The following is a 24,046-nucleotide window of genomic DNA, read 5'->3' as shown; positions in this document are numbered from 1 at the left end:
ACCAGGTAAGTCCTTTTAAAGGGGAAAGGACCCCACACAATTTTTTAGAAGCATTCCATGATTATTCCTTTCCCTTCTGTATTACCAGGAAAGTGAAATTGCCTGGCTAGGACAGGAGGTTGTGACTATACATAAAATATCTTTATTCATCCAGGGTAATCAGCTCCTCAGAGATAGACTGAGACCCCTTCTTATAAGGAGCAGGAAAGGAGAAACTGGAGATAGATTTGGCTAAAAATCTAATGAGACTCTAGAAGTTTGGTTGTTCCCAGTAGCAGATGCAAAAGCCACACCAGTTCTGCTTGTTGAGAAGGCAGATGGAAATCAATTCATCACCTAATGACTGACTTCAAGCTCCTAGAATTCCAGTTGAGCTATTTCAAATCCTAAAAGATGATGCTGTAAAAGTGCTGCACTCAATATGCTAGCAAATTTGGAAAACTCAGCAGTGGCCACAGGACTGCAAACGGTCAGTTTTCATTCCAATCCCAAAGAAAGGCAATGCCAAAGAATGCTCAAACTACTGCACAATTGCACTCATCTCACATGCTAGCAAAGTGATGCTCAAAATTCTCCAAGCCAGGCTTCAATAGTACATGAACCGTGAACTTCCAGATGTTCAAACTGGATTTAAAAAAAGCAGAGGAACCAGAGATCAAATTGCCAACATCCACTGAATCATCAAAAAAACAAGAGAGTTCCAGAAATTTTTGCTTTATTGACTACGCCAAAGCCTTTGACTGTGTGGATCACAAAAAACTGTGGAAAATTCTTAAAGAGATGGGAATACCAGACCACTTGACCTACCTCCTGAGAAATCTGTATGCACGTCAAGAAGCAACAGTTAGAACTGGACATGGAACAACAGACTGGCTCCAAATAGGAAAAGGAGTACGTTAAGGCTGTATATTGTCACCCTGCTTATTTAACTTATACGCAGAGTACATCATGAGAAACGCTGGACTGGATGAAGCACAAGCTAGAATCAAGATTGCTGGGAGAAATATCAATAACCTCCGATATGCAGATGACACCACCCTTATGGCAGAAAGCAAAGACGAACTTAAGAGCCTCTTGATGAAAGTGAAAGAGGAGAGTGGAAAAAGTTGATTTAAAGCTCAACATTCAGAAAACTAAGATCATGGCATCTGGTCCCACCACTTTATGGCAAATAGATGGGGAAACAGTGGAAACAGTGACAGGCTTTATTTTGGGGGGCTCCAAAATCACTGCAGATGGTGACTGCAGTCATGAAATTAAAAGATGCTTGCTCCTTGGAAGAAAAGTTATGACCAACCTAGATAGCATATTAAAAAGCAGAGACATTACTTTATCAACAAAGGTCCCTCTAGTCAAAGCTATGCTTTTTCCAGTTTTCATGTATGGATGTGAGAGATGGACTATAAAGAAAGCTGAGCGCCAAAGAATTGATGCTTTTGAACTGTGGTGTTGCAGAAGACTCTTGAGAGTTCCTTGGACAGCAAGGAGATCCAACCAGTCCATCCTAAAGGAAATCAGTCCTGAATATTCATTGGAAGGGATGACGCTGAAGCTGAAACTCCAATACTTTGCCACCTGATGCGAAGAACTAATTCATTTGAAGAGACCCTGATGCTGGGAAAGATTGAAGGCAGGAGGACAAGGGGACAACAGAGGATGAGATGGTTGGATAACATCACCGACTCAATGGACATGAGTTTGAGTAAGCTTTGGGAATTGGTGATGGACAGGGAGGCTTGGCGTGCTGCAGTCCATGGGGTTGCCAAGAGTTGGACACAACTGAGCAACTGAACTGAAGCTCCTACCCACTCTGGCCATGAATACATTATTGATGACATGAGGGTGGACGAAGAATAGGCAAAGACTAATTAGGGCTTGTTGCAGTGAGTCTTTATATCCACAATGAAGCCATCATCTCACAATCACCCACAATCACTCACAATTTCCCACAGAGGGGAAACTATAACTTCCTGGAGGGCCACTGTAACTCAGGCCTGGATTTATAGTGGAAATCACGAATGCCCAGATGATGGTTAGGTGGAGCAATTTATTCAATGGGTACCATCAATCTTTGAGGGACAGTTAGATCTTCTCTTGTGCCCCAAAGAGAGACGCTGGAAAACTATTTGGTTCTAGGCAACCGATTTTCCAGAATGGAAGCCTAGACACAGATCGAGATAAGTGCCCTTCAGGCTAAGAGAGGGTGTTAATGGCTTGAACTGGGTCCCACTGGCAAATTTATCTGTTGAAGTCCTAAGCCTAGTACCTCAGAATGTGACCTTATTTTAAGATGATGTCTTTATAGAAGTAATCCAGTTAAAATGAAGTCATAAGTATGACTGGGGCCCCCATAAAAAGGGGAAATTTGGACATAGACGCACATAAGTTCAAGGGAGAATGCCATGTGAACATGATGATCGTCATCTACAAGTGCCGGGGACCAGCCCCGGCTGATCCAGGGTATTCGAAGGAGAGACGGCGTAGGCGAAGATCAGGAAACAATTGCTTAATTAAACGTTAATTAAGGATATAAAGAGTAATAGAATGAGGATAGCTCAGTAAAATTCAGTGAAGAAAAGAGGCTGAAATAAGGATAGCTCAGTGAGGAAATTCAGTGGAGAAAAGAGGCTGAATAATTCAGCCAGAAGGTAAGAGAAAGAACGACATGGTGAGACCAAGTTTCGGTGAACAAGGCCCGCACTTTATTTTCCAAAGTAGTTTTTATACCTTAAGTTATGCATAGAGGATAATGGGGGAAGGGGTAGAGTCTTGCAGCAAACCAGGCTTTCTTCCTGCAAACTTATCATATGCAAAAGCTTAGGTGATTTGCATCATCTTCTGGCCCGGAGGCCTGTTAACATTTTAAGACCTTTTCTTCAGAAAACTTATTTTTCTCTAAAGGTGATTGGTCAGGAGCCACCCTCCAAAAGCATTAGATAAAGTTGCATTCCTACAGAGCAAAGGTGTGGTGGGCTATAACAAGAAAAAGAATTAACTCAAGGGTCCCAGGTTACAAACATTAAAGCTACTACTTACACCAATTATATTAATCAATACACTGCCAGGGACACAGCAGGTAAGGGATATGGAAACTTAGCAGCAAACATTGGCCCAACAAGTGAAAATCCCTTCACCAATACAATTTCTAATCAATCTTTTAACTACTCAAAAGAATCTGTGTTTAGACAGTTTAGAACATCTCCTGCCTCTCACAGTTGGGAGGCTCTGAACAATCACATGTGGCCGGAAAAACCTATTCAGGCAGGCTAGAGGATTTCCAAAGGAGTTTGTAGGTTAAACACTGTCACACCCAGGAATTATTAACTGGAGCTGTAAGCTAACTCTTTTTTCAGAGAGAGGTAGTGGGGGACAGCCCCCCATAAAGTCAGAGGTGTAGGTGACAGCACAAAGCAGAAAGTAGGCAGACTCTGGTTTTTGGGGGTAGATTGCTTGAGAATTTCCAGGGAGACTCCTGAGGCTTGATACCGCCTTTGCGTATGTCAAGCCTCCTTCCTCATGACCTTTGCCACTGGCGGAGCTCGCTCCCCACATCCAAGGCCTGTGCCAGTGACTAACAATTATGCAGACAGGAGCTGTGGCAAAGTTATGTGGCTACTAGGCACTGGCTCTCTAGGGGTTTGGATATGGTGCTTGCCTGACGTCACCACTTAGAACACTCCATTTGAAAGATACTGTCTTGCTTGTTTTTGAGTTCTGGTGGACACTGAGAGATAGACAAAGCAAAGTGTTGCTGCACCCTGATGTGCCTCTCAGGAGGTGAGTCAGAAAGGAGAACACCAGGGGAATTCCCTAGTGCTCCAGTGGTTAGGACTCTGTACTTTCACTACTGTGGCCCAAGTTCAATCCCTGGTTAGTGAACTAAGATACTACAAGCTGTACGGCAAGGCAAAAAAAAAAAAGGAGGGGGTGGGGGAGAAAGAAATGAGAACAATGTCCAGGAAAGAAGTAAACCTAGCGTTAAGTGGTTAGTCACTCTCTAGATGTGCTGATTCAAATGCAGGGTATATACTTAAACGTTGGGTTTCTTGGGGGCTTCAACACACTGAGGTTCCTGACAAAGCCTTGGCCTGTTTCATGGATGGATCAGCTAAGTTGAAGGCCGTGGGGTGTACTGAGCAGCTACTGTTGTGCAACACGAAGAAAAATGTTTAAAACTATGCATGATATGCATGGAAGGGGCGTCCCTGGCAATCCAGTGGTTAAGACTCTGTGTCCCCAATGCAGGGGCACAGGTTCAATCCCTGGTCAGGGAACTATGATCCTATATGCTGCAAGGTGCAGACAAAGAAACAAAAAAACTATGCACAGAAACGCCGCTCACTGGGCAGAGTTACGAGCTATGGTACTTGCCTTGAGAAGACCTATGCATAAATATCCTGTTACATTTTCACTGATTCAGGGCAGTTTGGGCTGTTACCTGGCTGCAGGATGCCTAGATGGTCAAGTCTCCGCCTTTTTGAAGATACCATTATGGCAGCAGATTACACAAGATCCAAATTCCCTGTGTGTGACCCAGGTGATGTCTATGGAAAAGGTGTTCTTGGATGAACATCAGTGGAATCAGCAAACTCATAAGATCTGGGATGCGCATTGCACAAGGCAGGGTAAATGGTTCACAATCCAAGACTGAGCCCCAAAACAAGTTGTTTGAGCACACAAAGTCAAGAAAGCCTGGCAGACTGCCAGCTACAAAGGCCAGTGGCAAAGGACACTTTGGGGCACATAGCAAAGAGGTACTGGATCTGGCCTGTCCTGGCAAATAGACTGTGTAGGTCCCTTATCATTCTCGTAAGGATGGCATTGGACACTGGCTGCATAGATACCTTTCCAAGGCATGGCACTGCCATCTTCATCCACACAGCAGATGGGGGTGGAGCACTAGTGAAAGACTCTTAGATGGACTGTACTACATATTTGGATTCCCAAGAGCAGCCAATCAGACAGTGGCACCACTTTTATAGTAACAACTGCCTACCAGTGGGCAGCTACTTGGGGGTATTCACTGGATCTTTCATGCCTCATATCACTCCCAGGGAGCAGGTGCCATTGAAAGAAGAAATAGACACTTAAAGGAGAAACTGAAAAAGATAACTGGACAACCAAGGCTCAGTTCCCAGTGGACACTTAAGAAAATCAGTTTGGACTATAAATGTGGCAATTCACCAGAAGAGTACCTCCTGTTTAAGCAATTTTTCATTATGATGTGGGGAAGGTGGCAAGAGGTCCAGATAGGCTGTAAGACACCCGAACTACATAATTCCTTCTTCTCATTCTTCCATTTTTCTTCCCACACCTACCCCCTTGGGAAACCAGGCCACCGGAATTTGCAAGTAGAAAGATGAGTCAGGGAGTGAACTACTCAAACTTGATGCTTCTTCAGTCACCATCTCTGCTTGCCACTGTTGCACAATCATAGATGTTGATGCTAATGACCATGATATGAGGTGACAACTCCTAAGGTGGTCTTGATGTGGCCCCCATGTCAGGAGGTGGGAGATGTTCTAGGGTGGTACCAGGTATACAAGAAAGAAACAACTGAGGCACCTCAGGAGAAACCAGGGATCATGTGAGGGTAAGACACAGGAGGATGGGGACAAAGAATAGAGTGACTGCTAGAGAGACTGCTCAAACTGATCATGTGGCTGTGAAAATGACAGGCGCACCTGTAGCGTGTGGGACATCGGAGATCAACCCTGGGAGGCTGGGGGTGGAGGGAGGGACTATTAATCTCTCTCTTTCAGTTCTTGTCTACAGACATCTCACCAGTTTAATCCAGACTGCTGTCACCACCCTCAACTTGACCACTGGCCAGAGAGAATCTGATCTGAAAACTCTCAGAAATGTCCCAAGATCCAGTGACATCAGAAAACTAGTCTCCACTAAAGATGACAGAGCAAGATTAACTTTCTGGACATTGATTTGGCCTGTTCGGCCTCATCCTGCTACCGTTGGCCTCTTTTGTTTATTCATCAGTCACGGGTTGTTCTACATGCTTCAGCATGGGTGGCAATAGACAATCACACTGCCCAGAACTTGTGTGGCCCAGCTGAGGTGGGGGAGGTGTGGTTGCTGACAACTCTAGTTGTCCCCTGAACAGGGAGCCTGGGTGCAGTCTGCTGCTGCTGCTGCTGCTGCTGCTGCTGCTAAGTCGCTTCAGTCGTGTCCGACTCTGTGCGACCCCAGAGATGGCAGCCCACCAGGCTCCCCCGTCCCTGGGATTCTCCAGGAAAGAATACTGGAGTGGGTTGCCATTGCCTTCTCCGGTAGTCTGCTGCAGTCCAAATCAGGTCAGATCAGATCAGATCAGTCACTCAGTCGTGTCCGACTCTTTGCGACCCTATGAATCGCCTAGTCAAACTAGAGAGAGTCATGGTTGTAGTGACTTCCACCTGATGGTGCCTAAGACAAACAGAACAGATTTGGTATGAGCTCCTAACAGTAAAATTAGAATATCTATCTGGGGACTTCCCCAGTGATCCAGTGGCTAAGACGCCGTGCTCCCAATACAGGAGGCCAGGGTTTGATCCCTGGTCCGGGAACTAGATCCCATGTGCCGCAATGAAGATCTAAGATCCCACATGCTGAGACTAATACCCGATGCAGCTAAATAAATATATAAAAGTAAATATTTAGAATGTCTGTCTGATGGGGTGATCTCTGCCTCTGAGAATCCTTAGCTGGATCAGTGAAAGGTCAGGGTTGGAGCCATGGGGCAAACTCACACACATATCCACACATTCAAAGACCTGAGCTACAGCTTAAGAGCTCAAAACATGAGTTTTGGCAGACTTTGTGATCCTCCTGGAACATGAGAGACTGAAGGACTGTACGGTATGTCATTATATCTCAAGAAAGCTGTCAGAAGGAAAAAAAAAAACACATTAAAATCACGTAAAAGTGAAAGTGATAGTCACTCAGTCGTGTTCGACTTTTTGCGACGCCATGGACTGTAGGTAGCCCTCAAGGCTCCTTTGTCCATGAGATTCTCCTGGCAAGAATACTGGAGTGCGTTGCCATTCCCTTCTCCAGGGGATCTTCTTAAACCAGGAATCGAATCCAGGTCTCCTGCATTACAGGCAGATTCTTTACAATCTAAAATCTCCCTTCAAATAAAAAAAAACGGAATATTGCCTTGTGATGTTCTATTCTCCTACTCAGGGGCCTGTTTGGTTTACTGATGATGGTTCTTTAGGGAGGCTCTCAGCACAGGAAAAACAACACTGAAACAGCAAGTAAACAGTCGGAGGACAAAAGTGAACTCATAAACACCAAGTGCTTTTTGGCCAGTGTCAACAAACCTGGCCCGAAAAGCTGGCAACCATCTAGTAGATAAACAGACAGAGAGATGTAACTTCAGGCACAGGGCACCCTTTTGCCTCCCCTGACAGATGCCAGCAAGAGGCATCATTTAGGGTCAAAGGTGAAGAGGAGTCCAGCTGGGACAGTCATGAGTCAGTGCTGTCCAAGTGTCATCAAGAGTTTAGCCTCAACCCCCTCACACAAGTGGAATTCACATTTCCAAGTGACAGAAGGTGCTAAATATTTAACAGCATTCCCAGGTTCTCCTTGCTCTGAATCTTGCCTTGAGCGCTCTTCTCGAAGATCAGACCAAGCCAGGTGTCCATATGGACTCATGATGAGCATGATTACTTGTATTTTTTATTATGAATATTTTAATGTGTGTGATTTAAAAAGTAACACTATATACTGTCCCTCCAGAATCAAGAACTTTTAATATTTGTCATATTTGTTTTAAATATTTTTTAAACATGAAAGCATTTCAAAGTCCCCTTTTTATCTTTCCCTTTGCCCTGGCCCCAGAGCAGCCACTATCTTGAATTTGAAAAGTGTTTGTTCTGTCAATATTTATGTAATTTTATTACATATTATATGTAATATAATATGTAATATTATATACACACACAATGATAGCTCATATCATCTTCATGTGGCTTTTAATTTCTAGAAATATTGACAGTATCTTACATATCATGCTTATTTAAATTATATGCAGAGTACATCATGCAAAATGCCAGGCTGGATGAATCACTCTGAAATTAAGATTGCTGAGAGAAATATCAATAACTTCAGATATGCAGATGACACCACCCTTATGGCAGAAAGTGAAGAGGAACTAAAGAGCCTCTTGATGAAAGTGAAAGAGGAGAGTGAAAAAGCTGGCTTAAAACTCAACATTCAGAAAACTAAGATCATGTCATCTGGTCCCATCACTTCATGACAAATAGATGGGGAAACAATGGAAACAATGACAGACTTTATTTTTGGGGGCTCCAAAATCACTGCAGATGGTGACTGCAGCCATGAAATTAAAAGACATTTGCTCTTTGGAAGGAAAGCTATGACAAACCTAGAAAGCATATTAAAAACCAGAGACATCACTTTGCCAACAAAGGTCCATATAGTCAAAGCTATGGTTTTTTCCAGTAGTCATGTACTAATGTGAGAACTGGACCATAACGAAGTCTGAGTGCCAAAGAATTGATGCTTTCAAACCATGGTGCTGGAGAAGACTCCTGAGAGTCCCTTGGACAGCAAAGAGATCAAAGCAGTCAATCCTAAAGGAAATCAACCTGAATATTCATTGGAAGGACTGATGCTGAAGCTGAAACTCCAATACTCTGGTTAGTTGATACGAAGAGCCAACTCATTGAAAAAGATCCTGATGTCAGGAAAGATTGAAGGCAAAGCAGGAGGAGAAGAGGGTTATAGAGGATGAGATGGTTGGATGGCATCATCCACTTAATGGACATGAGTTTGAGCAAACTCCAGGAGATAGAGAAGGACAGGGAAGCCTGGCATGCTGCAGTCCATGGAGTTACAAAGAGTAGGATACAACTGAGCAACTGAACAACAACACATATCATTTTATACTCAACTTTGGTTCTGAGTTCTATTTCTTTAATGGAAGATAGTTGATTTACAATATTGTATTAGTTTCTAGTGTACAAAAAGTAATTCCATTTGACATATATATATACACATATGTATATATATTTTTCTTTTTCATATTGTTTTACATTATAGGTTATTACAAGATATTGAATATAATTCCCTGTGCTATATAGTAGCTCCTTGCTGTTTATCTATTTTATATATAGTAGTGTGTATCTGTTAATCCCAAACTCCTAATTTATCCCTCTCCCTGCTAAGTTCTATATTGATATATAAAAGCTTGTGCATGCATTACAACTATTGCATAGTGTTCCACTATATGACTATATCACAATCTATCTACCCTGTTGATGGGCATTTAATATGCTTCTGAATTTTTTATTTTACAAACAAAGCTACAAAAAAAAAACACTTTTGTGCATGTGTGCAGCCATTACTTTGACAATCATAAAAATGTCTGCTTTTATGCAAGACAGAAACACTGTCATAAGGTTACAAAGACATGCACAGGATAGGTGAACAGTAAGAATTTCCCTCTGACTGTTTACTGTAGAGAAACAATGGGCTGAGAGTAGAGGAAGATCTAAAGGTGATCCAAGAAAAGGCATTGCCTGTGACATCTTCAGAGAGGCTATTAGGAAAACGGAAGTATTTCCCAGCCCAAAGCCACGCTCCTGACACACCCAGAGGCAAACCTCTGTACACTGTGTACACCTGCCAGTTGGGCTGGTCTGGAGTGGAACAATGAGAGTATTCCAAGAACAAGGACAAGGGTGACGAGCAATGGACACAGAACTAAAAAGAGGGTGCAGACACAGAAGTGGACATCAAAAGTAAGGACACAGAGCCAAACAGGAGTACAAGAGGAAGACCTATTAAAGACTTCAAAATATTATGCTGGACCAGGAAGCTAGGTCAGCCATCCTTTTATCTCTTGCTCTCCATTCTTTTGTTGTTGTTCTTAAAAATTTTAAAGGGAATATGTATATGCACACTGTTAAAATGTAAACAGTACAAAAAGGGTACAAAAAGACTCAAAAGTTGGTGAATTATGCCTGGGCAGGATGAAGCCAGAGGAAACTCTGATGGAGGTTCATAGCAGTCCTGCAGTAAAAAGTTAAGTCTTTCTCCTAAGTCTCATGTCCAGACTCAAGACTCTTACAGAGAAGCAGCTGAAATTACCAATTTCTTGTGTGTCCTCCCAGGGATATTTTATACACATTCTCTCTCTCTCAGTAAAAAAATTTCAAACAGTAAAAAACTTTTGCCTGCAATGCAGGAGACCCTGGTTCAGTCCCCGGGTCAGGAAGATCCCTTGGAGAAGGGAATGGCTACTCACTCTAGTATTTTTGCCTGAAGAATTCCATGGACAGAGGAGCCTAGCGGGCTACAGTCCGTGGGGTCACAAAGAATTGGACACAACTAAGCACGATGGCATATTATATGGTTTTGGACCTTACTTTCCTTCCATATCATAGCAAGAAATTCATATTAATACACATAGATTTAAAAGATTTAACATTTTAAGATGTTTTTAATTTATTTGTGTATTTTTATTTTGATTCTGCTGGGTCTTTGTAGCTGCATGCAGGCTTTCTCTAGTGGCAGCAAGAAGGAACTATTCCCTAGATGCAGTGCACGTGCTTCTCATTGCGATGGCTTCTCTTGTTATGGAGCACAGGCTCTAGGGCATGCAGGCTTCAGCAGCTGCAGCACGTAGGTTTAGAAGTTTCGGCTCTCAGGTGATGACTCAGTAGCTACGGTGCACAGGCTTAGTTGTCCTACAGGATGTGGAATCTTCCTGGACCAGGGATTGAACCTATGTCTCCTGAATTGGCAGGCGGATTCTTAACCACTAGACCACTAGGAAAGCCTTCCTGCCTCTATTCTTTTTAATGGCTGCATAAAATTTCATTGTATGAATGTACTATAACTTAATTAGTTCCCTACTGCGACATGTAGGTCATTCTAACATTTCCCAATCAGAAATACTGCTATATTGAATAGTCTGGAATATTTCAATGACCACAAATTTTATCTGTAAGATAAAAATTCTGGCAGTGCATTTGCTAAGTTGGTATAAGTGACACTTTATACCCTAATGGTAACGGTAATCACGTCCGACTCTGCGATCCCACGGACTGTAGCCCACCAGGTTCTTCTGTCCATGGGATTATCCCAGCAAGAATACTAGAGTAGGTTGCCATTTCCTTCTCCAGGGGATCTTCCTGACCCAGGGATCGAACTCGAGTCTCCTACGGCTCTTGCATTGGCAGGCAAATTGTTTACCACTGAGCCACCTATACCCTAATACCTAGTTTCAAATTTCCCATCCCTGAGTCTTTAAAGCGATACATTAGACTCCACCAGAGTCTCAGGGACAATTTGTAAATGTCTGCCAGATGAGACTGAGGAATATTTGAGCCAAGTCAAGGTAACTGGAGGATAATCTCGGGAAGGCTTGATGGTAACCTGAGCACTGGGAAAGAAAATCCATCTAATCAACGGTATTATCCAAACTGAAGAAAGAATGTGTTAACAGGATGAGAGAGGTCATTACAAAACCCAGAAGGAGGAGCCAAACAGCAAAAATAGGCAGTGTTTATCTCTGAAGAGAGAGATACTTAATCTAATGAACAGGCACCAGAGAAGCACGTTCAAACAGGTTTATCCAAGGCCTAGATGAAATGTTTTTCCATGCAATTCTATGCTTTAGTTCTGTACACCAGGCAATCCATTAAAGCAGTTACTAATTTCTCTCCCTAGGTACCTGGATTCTAGGAAGAGGTTAAGCCTATTAAAGAGGGCCACATACTTTTTGATACCTCTGCCATTAATAGGTCAGGTCTCCATCCTCTTCTCTAGGTTCTGGGTGTGCTCTGTAACTGCTCTGATGGGTAGAATACAGCAAAAATGATGCTAGGCCAGTTTCCACTTTCATCTCTTGGAATATCCACTCTGGGGGAAACCAGCACCCTGGAAGAAGTCTTGACTATCCAGAGACCCACCATGCTGTGAGGAAGTCCCAGGCTAGCTATGTGGAGAAAGAGATACTCAGCCATTTTGGTCAAACCAGTCCAGGCACCCAACATGCAACTGAAGACGCCATCTTGGAAATTCCAGCCCCAGCATATGTGACATGGAGAAAAGTTAAGGAAACCAGCTAAAAGTCAGACCTGAGGCCCAAATATATGGCCCTACCTGATCCATCTCAGACATCTTCACCCATTCAAACTAAAGCTCCATTCCTCTGTGAAGCAGACATATGCCATTTCTGATATGAACTACCCAAATTCCTGACCCACAAAATCATGAGGAAAATAACAAACTGTTGCTTTAAGCTACTAAGTTTGGGGATAGTTTGACGGGTAGGAGCAACTAGAATAGGGGGCTTCTGTGTGATGAAGTATAAGATCCCTGGGAGGGCTAAGTTTTGTAAATAAATACTCCAATCCACAATTTGTTTCTATGGGTTTGGCCAATGGGGGTCAGTCCCCAATAGTCTACCCATGCTTAATGAACTGACAAAATTTAGTTTCTGAACCTGCAAAGCTAAAACCTGAAGTGCCAGTCTTGATCAATATGCCCATCTCCATTATCGTCTGTTTTTCACTCTATCTTATGTCAAACAACTCAGATTAGGGAGCTGAGAAGAGTCTCACAAAGTTTACCACCAGATGTAGCTACAGCTCAGTACCACTCACAGCCTTTTGACTGGTACACGAAATGTATTTATTTATCAAACATTACCAAGAACCTCCCCTGTACCCAAAACTGTGCCTGGTGCTGGGGGGACACAGAGCTGGGAAAAACATAGGCCCATCCCTTGGAACTTCACACCCCAGTCTCTAAGCCACATAAATAGGCAATGACAAGAAACAAATGCATTTAGGGGACCTGCCTGGTGGTCCAGTGGCTATGACTTTGTGCTCATAATGCAGGGAGCCTGGGTTTAATCCCTGGTCATGGAACTAGATCCCACATGCCACAACAAAGAATTAGAATGCTGCAACTAAAGACCTGCATGCCACAACTAAAGATCCCACATGCTGCAATGAAGATCAAAGATCCCATGAGCTGCAACTAAGACCCAGCACAGTCAAATAAATAAATGAGCATTAAAAAGAAAAGAAAGAAATACACGCACTTAAATGTATAGCAAACCTAAAAGGAGAAAAAGATAGCAATACATCAGGAGACAGAAAATCCACTTCATCATCCAGACAGAAAATCAATACAGAAACATTGACTTTAAATGACACATTAGGTCAGATGAACTTAACAGATTTACACAGAACATTTCACCCCAAAGCGACAACATACACATTCTTTTCAAGCAAATATGGAACGTTCTCCGGTATAGATCAAATGTTAGGCCACAAAAGAAGTCTTAATAAATTTAAGAAGACTGAAATCTGATCAGGCATCTTTTCCCACATAATGGTATGACTAGAAATCAACTGCAAGAAGAAATCTGGACAATTCACAAATACTGGTTAAAGAGATAAAACAACATGGAGATTGTGGAGATTAAACAACATGCTACAGAAACTACTAAGTCAAAGAAGAAATCAAAAGAGAAGTTAAAATAACTGAAGATGAGTGAAAATGGAAAATACAACATACCAAAACTTAAAGAAGGGGTGCCTAGGTAAAGGAGGCCGGGGATGCAAATGTTTGCTTGAGATATTTAAGGATGATTCCCCAGGTCCTGTGGGGATTCCTGAGCAAGTGAACAACTTATCAAACATGCTTTTAGGGGCACTGACGTGGCAGTGGTGTGTGGGTAGATTGTTGGGGCAGATCAAGCAACAATGGAGACCAAGCAGGAGGGAACACCCAGACATCATCCCTTTCCAGAGTCACTATGGGGCTGCCCATGCTGCCAGCCAAGATGCAGACAAGCAAGGAGGTTGACATGGTGATGAAGCTGCTGAACATGGGAATGATATCCTCTGTGTTGGGCAGAACAAAGCCTACTGGGTTCAAAAGGTCACAGATCATCTGGCCTTTGATGTTAATGTCCAGTAGAAGGTGGGAACAAGCTTTGCGGAAAGGATGCAAAGAGCGGTAAAAGCCAAAATTGATGGCAGGCAGCAAAAACAGTTTCAAAAAGGAAGTTCACAGCAATAAATGCCTACATTAAGAAATAAGAAGGATGTAAAAAAAGAAGAAGAAGAAAAAAACAACAAGGAAGGTCTCACACAACATAATGTTACACCTCATGGAACTAGAAAAAAGGACAAACTAACCTCAAAGTTATAGAAGAAAAAAACAAAGGTCTAAGAGAAAGAAATAGAGACTAAAAAGACAATAGAAAAGATCAGTGAAACTAACAGCTGGCTTTTTAAAAAGCCAAACAAAATAGACAAACCTTTAGCTAGACTCACAAAGGAAAAAAGAGAAGAGAACTCAGATAAATAAAATCAGAAATGAAAGAGGAGGCATTACAACTGATACTACAGAAATACAAAGGATCACAAGAGACTATTGTGAACAATTAAATGCCAACAAATTGAATAACCTAGAAGGGATGGATAAATTCCTAGAAACACACATCATACCAAAATTGAAACAGGAAAAATAGAAAATCTGAGCAGATCAGTAAAAAGATTGAATCAGTCACCAAAATTCTTAACAAACAAAAGTCAAAGATCAGGAGGCTTCACTGGGGAATTCTACCAAGCATTTAAGGAAGAATTAATACCAAACTTTTCCCCAAAAGTGGGGGAGGGGAGGAAGGAACACTTTCAAACTCATTTTATGATGCTGAAATTTGCCTAATACTAAAACCAGACAAGGACACTACAAGAAAAGAAAAGTACAGGCTAGTATTCTTGATGATTATAAATGAAAAAATCTTCACCAAAATATTAGCAAACCAAATTCAACAACATATTAAAAAAAAAACAAAAAACATTCTCCATGATCAAGATGGATTTATTTCAGGGATGCAAGGATGGTTGAACTGCAAATCAATGAATGTAACAACACATTAACAAAATGAAGGATAAAAATCATAGGGTCATCTCAACAGATACAGAAAAAAAATTTGACAAAATTCCACATTTGTTTATGATAAAAATGCTAACAAAAGTGGGTACAGAGAGAATGTACTCTTAACATAGGAGTTCTCTTGAGAGTCCCTTGAACAGCAAGGATATCAAACCAGTCAATCCTAAAGGAAATCAGTCCTGAATATTCATTAGGAGGACTGATGCTGAAGCTGAAGCTCCAATACTTTCGCCACTGATATGAAGAACTGACTCATTGGAAAAGACCCTGATGCTGGGAAAGATTGAAGGCAGGAGGAGAAGGGAACAACAGAGGATGAGATGGTTGGATGGCATCACTGACTCAATGGACATGAGTTTGAGTAAGCTCTGGGAGTTGGTGATGGACAGGGAAGCCTGGCAAGCTGCAGTCCATGGGGTCACAGAGTTGGATACGACTGAGTGACTGAACTAACTGTTAACATAATAAAGCTTATATGTAACAAGCCCATGGCTAATATCATAGTCAACTAAAAAGCTGAAAGCTTTCCCTGTAAGACCAGGAACAAGACAGATGCCCACTCTTGCCACTTTTATTCAAAATAGTATTGGAAGTCCTAGACAGAGCAATTAGGCAAGAAAAAAAGAAGGTATCCAAATCAGAAAAGAAGTAAAACTATCACTATTTGAAGATGACCTGATATACAGAAAACCCCAAAGACTCTACCAAAACAACTAATAGAAGCAATAACTGAATCCAGTAAAGCTTCAGGATAAAAAATCAAAATACAAAAATCAGTTGAATTTCTATAAGCTAATAACAAACAATCAGAAAGAGAAATTAAGAAAATACTCTCATTTGCAATTGTATCAAGAAAAATAAAATATCCCGGAAACCTGTTCACTGAAAATTATGACATTGAAGAAAGAGATTAAAGAAGACAAGTGGGAAGATATTCCATGCTCATGGATTGGAAAAACTAGTATTATTAAAGTGTCCATACTATCCAAAGCAATCTACAGATTCATTGCAATTCCTACTAAAATTCCAATGACATTTTTCACAGAAATAGAACGAACAGTCCTAAAGTTTACATGTAATTAAAAATGACCCTGAATATTCAAAGCAATCTTGAGAAAGAAGAACAAAGCTGGAGGGTTTGTGTCCTGATTTCAAAGTATATTACAAAACTATTATGCCAATAGGTATTGGCATACACACATATACACAGATTAGTGGAAGAACAGAGAGCCTAGAAATAAGCCCATATATATATTATAAATTATTTATGACAAGGGAGTAAAGAATATATAATAGGACAGCCTCCAAAATAAATGGTTTTGGGAAAACTGGATATCCACATGCAAAATATTACTATCCTACACTATACACAAAACTTAACCCAAAATGGTTAAAGATCTGAACATAAAATCTGAAACCATAAATATCCCAGAAGAAAACATAGGTGGTAAGCTACTTGACGTTAGCCTTGATGATGATTTTTTTTTGATTTGACAGCAAAAGCAAAGGTAATGAAAACAAAAATAAACAAGTTGGACTACATTAAACCAAATAACTTCTGCACAGCAAAGGAGACCATCAATAAAATGAAAAGACAACCTACCAAATGGGATAAAATATTTGCAGATCATATATCTGATAGGAGTTAATATCCAAATACATGAAGAACTCAAACAATTCAATAGTAAAACAAACAAATAAAATCCAATTAAAATATGGGCAGAGGATCTGAATTGACATTTTTCTTTAAAAGACATACAGATGGCCAACAGGTAAAAGAAAAGGTAGTCATCATCACTAATCATCAGGGAAATGCAAATTAAAACTTTAATGAGATATCACCTTGTACCTGTCAGAATGGCTCAAAGACAAAAAAAAAAAATAAGCGTTGGGAAGGATGTGGAGAAAAGGGAACTCTTGTGCACTGTTGGTAAGAATGTAAATTGGTGCAGCTACTATGGAAAACAGTATGGAGGTTTCTCAAAAAATTAGAAATAGAACTATGATATGATCCAGTGGTTCTACTTCTCGGTATTTATCCAAAGAAAATGAAAACACTATTTACTTCAATGTTCACTGCAGCAGTATTTACAATAGGCAAGACATAGAAGCATAGAAGCATCCTAAGTGTTGATCAGTGGATAAATGACTAAATAAAATGTTACATACACACACACACAGGAATATTATTCAGCCATAAAAAACAAGGAAATCTTGCCATTTACAACATGGATATACTTGAAGGAATTATGCTAAATGAAATGTCAGACAGAGAAAAGCAAATACTGAATGATCTCATGTATATGTGGAATCTAAAATCGAAACAAACTAAAACAAAACTCAAACATACAGAAAACCCATCACCATAGGTTGCCAGAGGTGAGGGATGGGAGGAGGGCAAGATGGATAAAGGTGGTCAAAAAGTACAAACTTTCAGTTATAAAATAAGTAAGTGGGGATTACAGGACTACCTCCCAAGGTGTAATACACAGGATGGTGACTATGACAATACCATATGGTATATTTGAAAGTTGCTGAAAGAGTAAATCTCAAAGTGCTTCTCACAGGAAAAAAAATTTTCTTAAGTATATACATATATAAAAAAAATGATGCATGAAATGACAAATATGTACAGGAAGCATTAGGGAGACAGAAGAGGGGTCACCAACCCAGGCAGTCCACAATCAGAGCTACAGAATAGACAGTTGATCTTACCATTCTCAGGGTCCACACCTTTGAAAGATATCAATTTGTTGTAAATTTACATATAAATTTAAGATATGTTCACATTTCACTTTTTCAGCACTCTTGTCATTATTTTAGTTAGAAAAGAGAAGGGAACTGGCTTTTATGCACTTGCATGGTTCTCACATGTCTCAATTCCCAGTCCGACCCCTTAAGTCCTACAATGCTTCCCTAAGCTGATTTTATTAATTTTATGTGTAATATGCAGTTTTGGACAACTGATGGTGCAGAGGACATTATGGTCGGCTACCCTTATCTCAGTTCCACTCCTCCTCCTATGCAGTCGACACCTATTTAGGTGGCAGGGATCCCAGCCCCAGCTCTAGGAGTGAGCCTGCATGAGTCTAAGCTATAGCACACCTTTGGCCACTATGATGGGTTCAGGAACAGGCAATTAACCCAGGCCAATCAACTAAGTTCTGTGAGACAGCAGAGCCAAGAGAACTTCAGAAGAACAAAATGGTGGGTTGGATGGTCTCATGAATACCTGGAGCAAAATATACCTGATGGGCACACAGGTATATTATTAGACACAATAATCTAACACAATTATTAGACTTTTCTAATAGGAACCAATAAAGCTGGTTTATAGTTTAAACCTGTGAGAATGGCAACCAAACAGATCTGAACTGATAAAAAGTGAGTCACTGGAAGCATCCTCTTCCCCAAAAAAAGGGTATTAATGGGCTTTTAAGGATGTGCAGCCCTCCACTCTATACTAACTCACACCAGCCACACAGCGGAGGAGTTAATATATTGCCCATGGAGCAGCCCAGGTTCACGTGACTCCAGATCTTTGAAATACAAAGGCTAGAGCCAGGAGGCTCTGCAAAATTCGAGTCCTGATCTCTCCTTTAAAAGGCCACGCATTTCTGGCTTTCTCCTGCTTCCTCTTCCACTTTCTAGGGCAGTCGAGAATTTCTTTGGTAGTTACTGCTATAGAGATAATCCTGAGGAAAGCTTCCCAGTAAACTTTCCCTAAGAAATGGTAAGAAGTCCTAGTACCCACCCTTGGGGCATCCACTGGGTTGCTCACATTTCTAGAGGTTAAATCAAGCAGGAGAAGCTCTCAGGACTTTGGTTTCTTGGCTTACTTAGTTTCTTGGAGCAGAGCACACAGCAAATGATTTTTTTTAACCATCTCTGAGTGCATTGTGACCTGCCCACCATATCTCAAAAACATGAACCCAACAGAGAAGACCCCAGGGGAGATGGCAGTGGCCCAGCCAGGTGCAGAGAAATTGTTCAGTTTGGACTTTCAAAGCCTCACAGTCATTTTCTCTCTCATTGTTAACTCAGTCCAGTTTCCGGAGGGGGAGGGGAGGTGGTTGCTCAAATACTGCCATTTCTATTGCTATCGGAGGCTCTCTCTGATTCTCTTGCCCAATCCATCCCATGGCACATAACAGGGCAGTGTCCCTTGGAAGCCATCTTCTCCCCATGCCTGCTCAAGAGCCCACCATGACCCCTCAGAGGAACCCCCAGGACCCGCAGTCTGGCCTTCAAGGCCCTCCTCAAAGGCCTGTCATATCCCAAGTCCCCACAGTTCCTCCTCATTTTTTACTACTGCCCAGCACAGCCACTAGGTGACCAGTCAGTTCATCAGCCCAGCCCAAGGGCTGTCTATGCTTCCTGTCAATCACTGATAACCTCACATGTGCCTGGATGGCACAGTCTAATCAAAGGTCCCACTTCTCCCCCATCCCCAGACTGGCTTCTCCTCCCAGGGCACTCAGGTCTTTCTGAAATTAGTTGATTACTGATTTGTTTACTCTGACTCATTGGAAAAGACCCTGATGCTGGGAAAGACTGAAGGCAAGAGAAGGGGATGACAGACGATGAGATGGTTGGATGGCATCACTGACTCAATGGACATCATGAGTTTGAGCAAACTCCAGGAGCTGGTGAATGACAGGGAAGCTTGGCGTGTTGCAGTTCATGGGGTGGCAGAGTCAGACACCACTTAGTGACTGAACAACAACAATCCCCCTCTTCCCCAAAAGGAGCATTTAACCCCCATACGGGTATTGGCCATAATTTATTGAAGCTCAGTTCTTAGAAAAGTTCCCGGGGCAGAGTGGGTGCATTAATATTTAATAGTTCTCAGGGAGACAGATCCCACGTGAATCTCTTCGGTTCACTTCCTAAAACCTCTCCAACTTAACCAGCATTGGGTTTTCCAGTCTCTGTCCATTGACAGTGGGCTATCCATCCCTGCCTCATAACAGTGTTCCACTGGATAAACCTCTCACTGGATATTGATTTCTTAATAACAAAAATGTGCCTTTTCATTAATGTCTATGATTTTGCTTTCACTCTTTTAAGCAATGACATCTTTCTTTCCACTAAGGGCAAATTTACCCTGCAAACTGCCAAACCTCTGCAATCCTCCAGAAACCACTTCCTTTGAAAGAAGTCTGGTAGGGATATCACCACAGAAAAAGTGGTTCTATAACATCCCGCAGCTTGCACACTTGCAACTGCTATTCTATTACCAAGACAGTTCCCTTCTCTCCCAACCTCTATCCAATTTAATCCTAGCCTCCCGACTTATCTCCTACCTGTGCCCTCCGGCTTCATGCCCTTCCTTGACTTGTTTGTTCATTTCAACTCAGAACCGCTACACACGTCCAGGGTTATGACCACAGCCCCAGTCGGTCCCGGGCTACGTTCTCCTGATGTCCTCCACTTTTTGTTCATTGTCTCCTCATCCCCAGCCTCTCTGTCCCGGTGCTCACCGCATCCCTTTGGCCCGAGCCCCACCACCACCGCCACCACCCTCGCTCGGTTACCTGGAGCTGGTGCAAATGCAGAACGTAGCCTTGCACCAACAGCTGGAATAAGAGGCGTAGCTGCCCTGGCCCTGAAAGCTCGTCCAGGCTCCGCAGCCTCCGATCGCCAGGCCCGGTTCCGGGAGCCTCAGCCGCCTGGGCCGCAGGGAGGGCGGAGGGGATCGCCGCCTTGGCTCTGGCCCCGAACGAGCCGAGGCCAGGGAGTGCCGCCCGCCTCCCCAGCAGCGCCCATCGCAGCCTAGCGGAGCCCAGAGCGCCCATTCGGTTCATGGCTCGCCCCGCCGCGCCTTTGGCTCTCGAGCCAGAGCGCCTGGGATTTGCCCAGAGACAGAACAGCAGGGGCGGGTTCAAGGGTACCGGTGGCCCAGGGCGTGCCGGACTAAGGCGGGCCCTTATTGTTCCCTTTTCCTCGCGGTCTTCAGTCCCTCCAGATATGACCTAAGGGACTCACAGAAGTCACCCTTTCCAACTGGAAGCCTCCTGGCTCGGGAAGGGGCCGGACAACCCCAAGGCAGAAGATGCACGGGGGACTTAGGGGAGCCCGACGGAGCTCTGACGATGGCCGCCCCTTCCGCGACTGCCCACCTCGCACTTCCGCGAGCTCTCGAGGTGAACTCGAAGTTCGCTTGGTCTCAACTCCGGCGAGGAGTGCAGCGAAGTTCTGCACAACCCCGGAGCCCTCCGAGGCCGCGAGGCCCCACCCAGGGAGACCGGCCTTCGCTTGCCCTGCGGCCTGGCCTCCTCTCTTCCCAGGGGCCAGATGGAGCCGGCCGCTGGCTTTTTCCAAATAGTCCCCAGGATTAATCCCGGAGTCCGAGCGCTGAGCAAGAAAGCAAAAAAAAAAAAAAAAAAAAAAAATCCTCCAAAGGAAAAACAAAATCCCAGAAAACCTGATTCTGTATCCAGAGTCGTCTGATTCTTTGGAGGGAGGAAGCCAAAGTAACTAATTTAAATATTAGGGGTTTTTTTTTGTTTTTTGGGTTTTTTTAATGCAATTCTACCCCTCTCCCACCCCATCACCCACTCACTCCCTTGTCAGCTGAGGCAGGATTTTTCAAAAGGCAGGTTGAGATTACCGGGTTGAGATTACATTTAGTGAATGTGACCAAAATGAACTTTTAATAAGATGGAAAAGAATAAAATAGAACAGAAAATATTTCAAGAAGGAGAAGAATTATTTCATGAAATCTTCGTTTCATATATGTATATTCGAAGTACAAGTTTCAAAATGTTAAAAACATGACTCATACACATATAAGATAAATAAGGAGCCAAAGTTTACTCAACCCATTAAAGGTGGAACCAGCAGGAGGATAAAGTTTGTTCTAAGAGTATTTGAAGAACTGGTTATTTATAGGCAGGCAGAGGCAGTAAAGGCCTGTTAAGATCAAGAGGGCAAAAATTAGATTGATGGCTCATGTAGCTAATTGTGGGTTTCTTTTTATTTATCCCCTTAGCGGGTCATAGAGTTTCTTGACTCTGTGACTGAATATCTTTCATTAGTTCTGGAAGTTTTCAGACTTTCAAACTTTCCTTCTACCCCATTTACTTTTCTCCTCTCCTTCTAGGACTTCAAATTATATGTTAGACTTTCTAAATGTATCTTCCCCGTATCTTACCCTCTCTTCTGTACTGTTCTATCATTTAGTCTCTTCTAGCTCATTAATTCTCTCTTCAGCTGTGTCTATGTTAAATCTATCCATTGAATTTTAAATTTCTATTATTGTATTTTTCAGTTTTCAATTTTGATTAGTTTTCTTAAATCTATTTTTTAAATATTTCTAATTTTGTACCAAATTCTTAATTTTATTTTTTCTTATCCCCTTTACTTTTGTAAGCATCGTTACAAAAGTTCTAAGGATTATGACCAATATCTCCAATATATGGAAGCTATGTGGAACAATTTCTATTGTCCATTATTTCTGGTGGTTTTGTGTATATTGTCAGGTTTCTTCCTGGGCCTGGTTTCTTTTGATTGTGTGCTCATTCAGAAAATGTATTCTTTAAGTTTCTGGTGGAACAAATTTGAAGTGTAGGATGATTTCATTTTCCTCGCAAAAGATTTACTTTTATTTATTGACAGTTGCCTAAAGGCACCCACAATCCAGAATCACCAGAATTCCAGTTTCAAGGAATGAGATGCTTTGAAGCTGTACTGCCATCCTTTAGAAGGCTAGTGGATTTCCAGTCCTTAATCCTTTTGGGTTATGGACTTCAGTTATACTTCACATAGCCCCACGAATCTAAACCACTCAGCTTCTTAGCTTCTTTTTCTGAAAATGGGAAATACTACTTCGAGGAACCGGCTTCCCAGGTTGCTCAGTGGTAAAGAATCTGCCTGCCAACTTGAATTCAAGCAGGAGATGTGGGTTCCATCCCTGGGTCAGGAAGATCCCCTGGAGGAGGGCATGGCAACCCACTCCAGTATTTTTGCCTGGATAATCCCATGGACATAGGAACTTGGTGGGCTACAGTCCATGGGGTCGCAAAGAGCTGGACATGCCTGAGCTTCTGAGCAGCATGCACTAAGAGGACAGTGGTACGTAACACCTAACTTACCTTGGGAGTTCTATCTGATAACCCTTTATTGCCTTGTTTGTTCTCTGATGCTGATGCCTTTAAGAGAATGCTGGTCATATTTGATTCAGCTTTTCAAATTATCCTTTGAAAGAGAGTTGAGTCCAGTACTAACAGAAGTGGAAATCCAACTTACGCTTTTATCTTTATTCATTTCCTGCCTTCTGGGTTCATTTTCTTGATATATTTTATTTTTGTTGATGTGAAGTCACTCAGTCATGTTCATCTCTTTGCCAACCCCATGGATGATAGCCTGCCAGGCTCCTTTGTCCATGGGATTTTCCAGGCAAGAATACTGGAGTGGGTTGCCATTTCCTTCTCCAGGGATCTTCCCAACCCAAGGATCAAACCCAGGTCTCCCACACTGCAGGCAGACTCTACTGTTTGATTCCTACCAGGAAATCCGATTATATTTTTAACCTTTAAAAAAAATCATTGTTTAATACAATTTTGTTTCCTAATGAATGGACTTAATGCTGCATATTTTCTTTTTTAAAAAATATATTTTATGTATTTGGCTGTGCTTAGTTGTCGGTGAAGGCAATGGCATCCCACTCCAGTACTCTTGCCTGGAAAATCCCATGGATGGAGGAGCCTGGCAGGCTGCAGTCCATGGGGTCGCTAGAGTCGGACATGACTGAGCGACTTCACTTTCACTTTTCACTTTCATACATTGGAGAAGGAAATGGCAACCCACTCCAGTGTTCTTGTCTGGAGAATCCTAGGGATGGGGGAGCCTGGTGGGCTACCGTCTATGGGGTCACACAAGAGTCGGACACGACTGAAGTGACTTAGCAGTAGCAGCAGTGCTTAGTTGTATCGCATGGGATCTAGTTCCTCAACCAAGAATCAAACCCAAGCCCCCTGCATTGGGAATGCAGAATCTTAGCCACTGGACAACCAGCAAAGTCCCCATATTTTCATGATACTATTTTGGCCATATCCAGTGAGATCAATATGCAATTTCTTTCACTGTCCTTCAT

At 42.4% G+C, this 24,046-nt stretch overlaps 1 protein-coding gene across 1 annotated transcript in view; it reads right to left on the bottom strand.

Annotated features, from left to right (window-relative positions):
* The window catches only part of LOC113875203 (sterol 26-hydroxylase, mitochondrial), a 42,731-nt gene extending 21,461 nt beyond the window's left edge, over nucleotides 1-21,270 (bottom strand). Inside the window, exon 1 of the mRNA XM_027513560.1 lies at nucleotides 20,487-21,270. Within this exon, the coding sequence (XP_027369361.1) occupies nucleotides 20,487-20,756 (270 nt within the window). The 5' untranslated portion in view covers nucleotides 20,757-21,270. The remainder of the gene's footprint in view (nucleotides 1-20,486) is intronic.
* Nucleotides 21,271-24,046: the final 2,776 nt, after the last annotated feature.

This window comes from Bos indicus x Bos taurus, chromosome 2 (assembly GCF_003369695.1).
Source record: "Bos indicus x Bos taurus breed Angus x Brahman F1 hybrid chromosome 2, Bos_hybrid_MaternalHap_v2.0, whole genome shotgun sequence".
Classification (NCBI taxonomy): Eukaryota; Metazoa; Chordata; class Mammalia; order Artiodactyla; family Bovidae; genus Bos; species Bos indicus x Bos taurus.
This window is presented reverse-complemented; position numbering and strand designations above follow the sequence as displayed.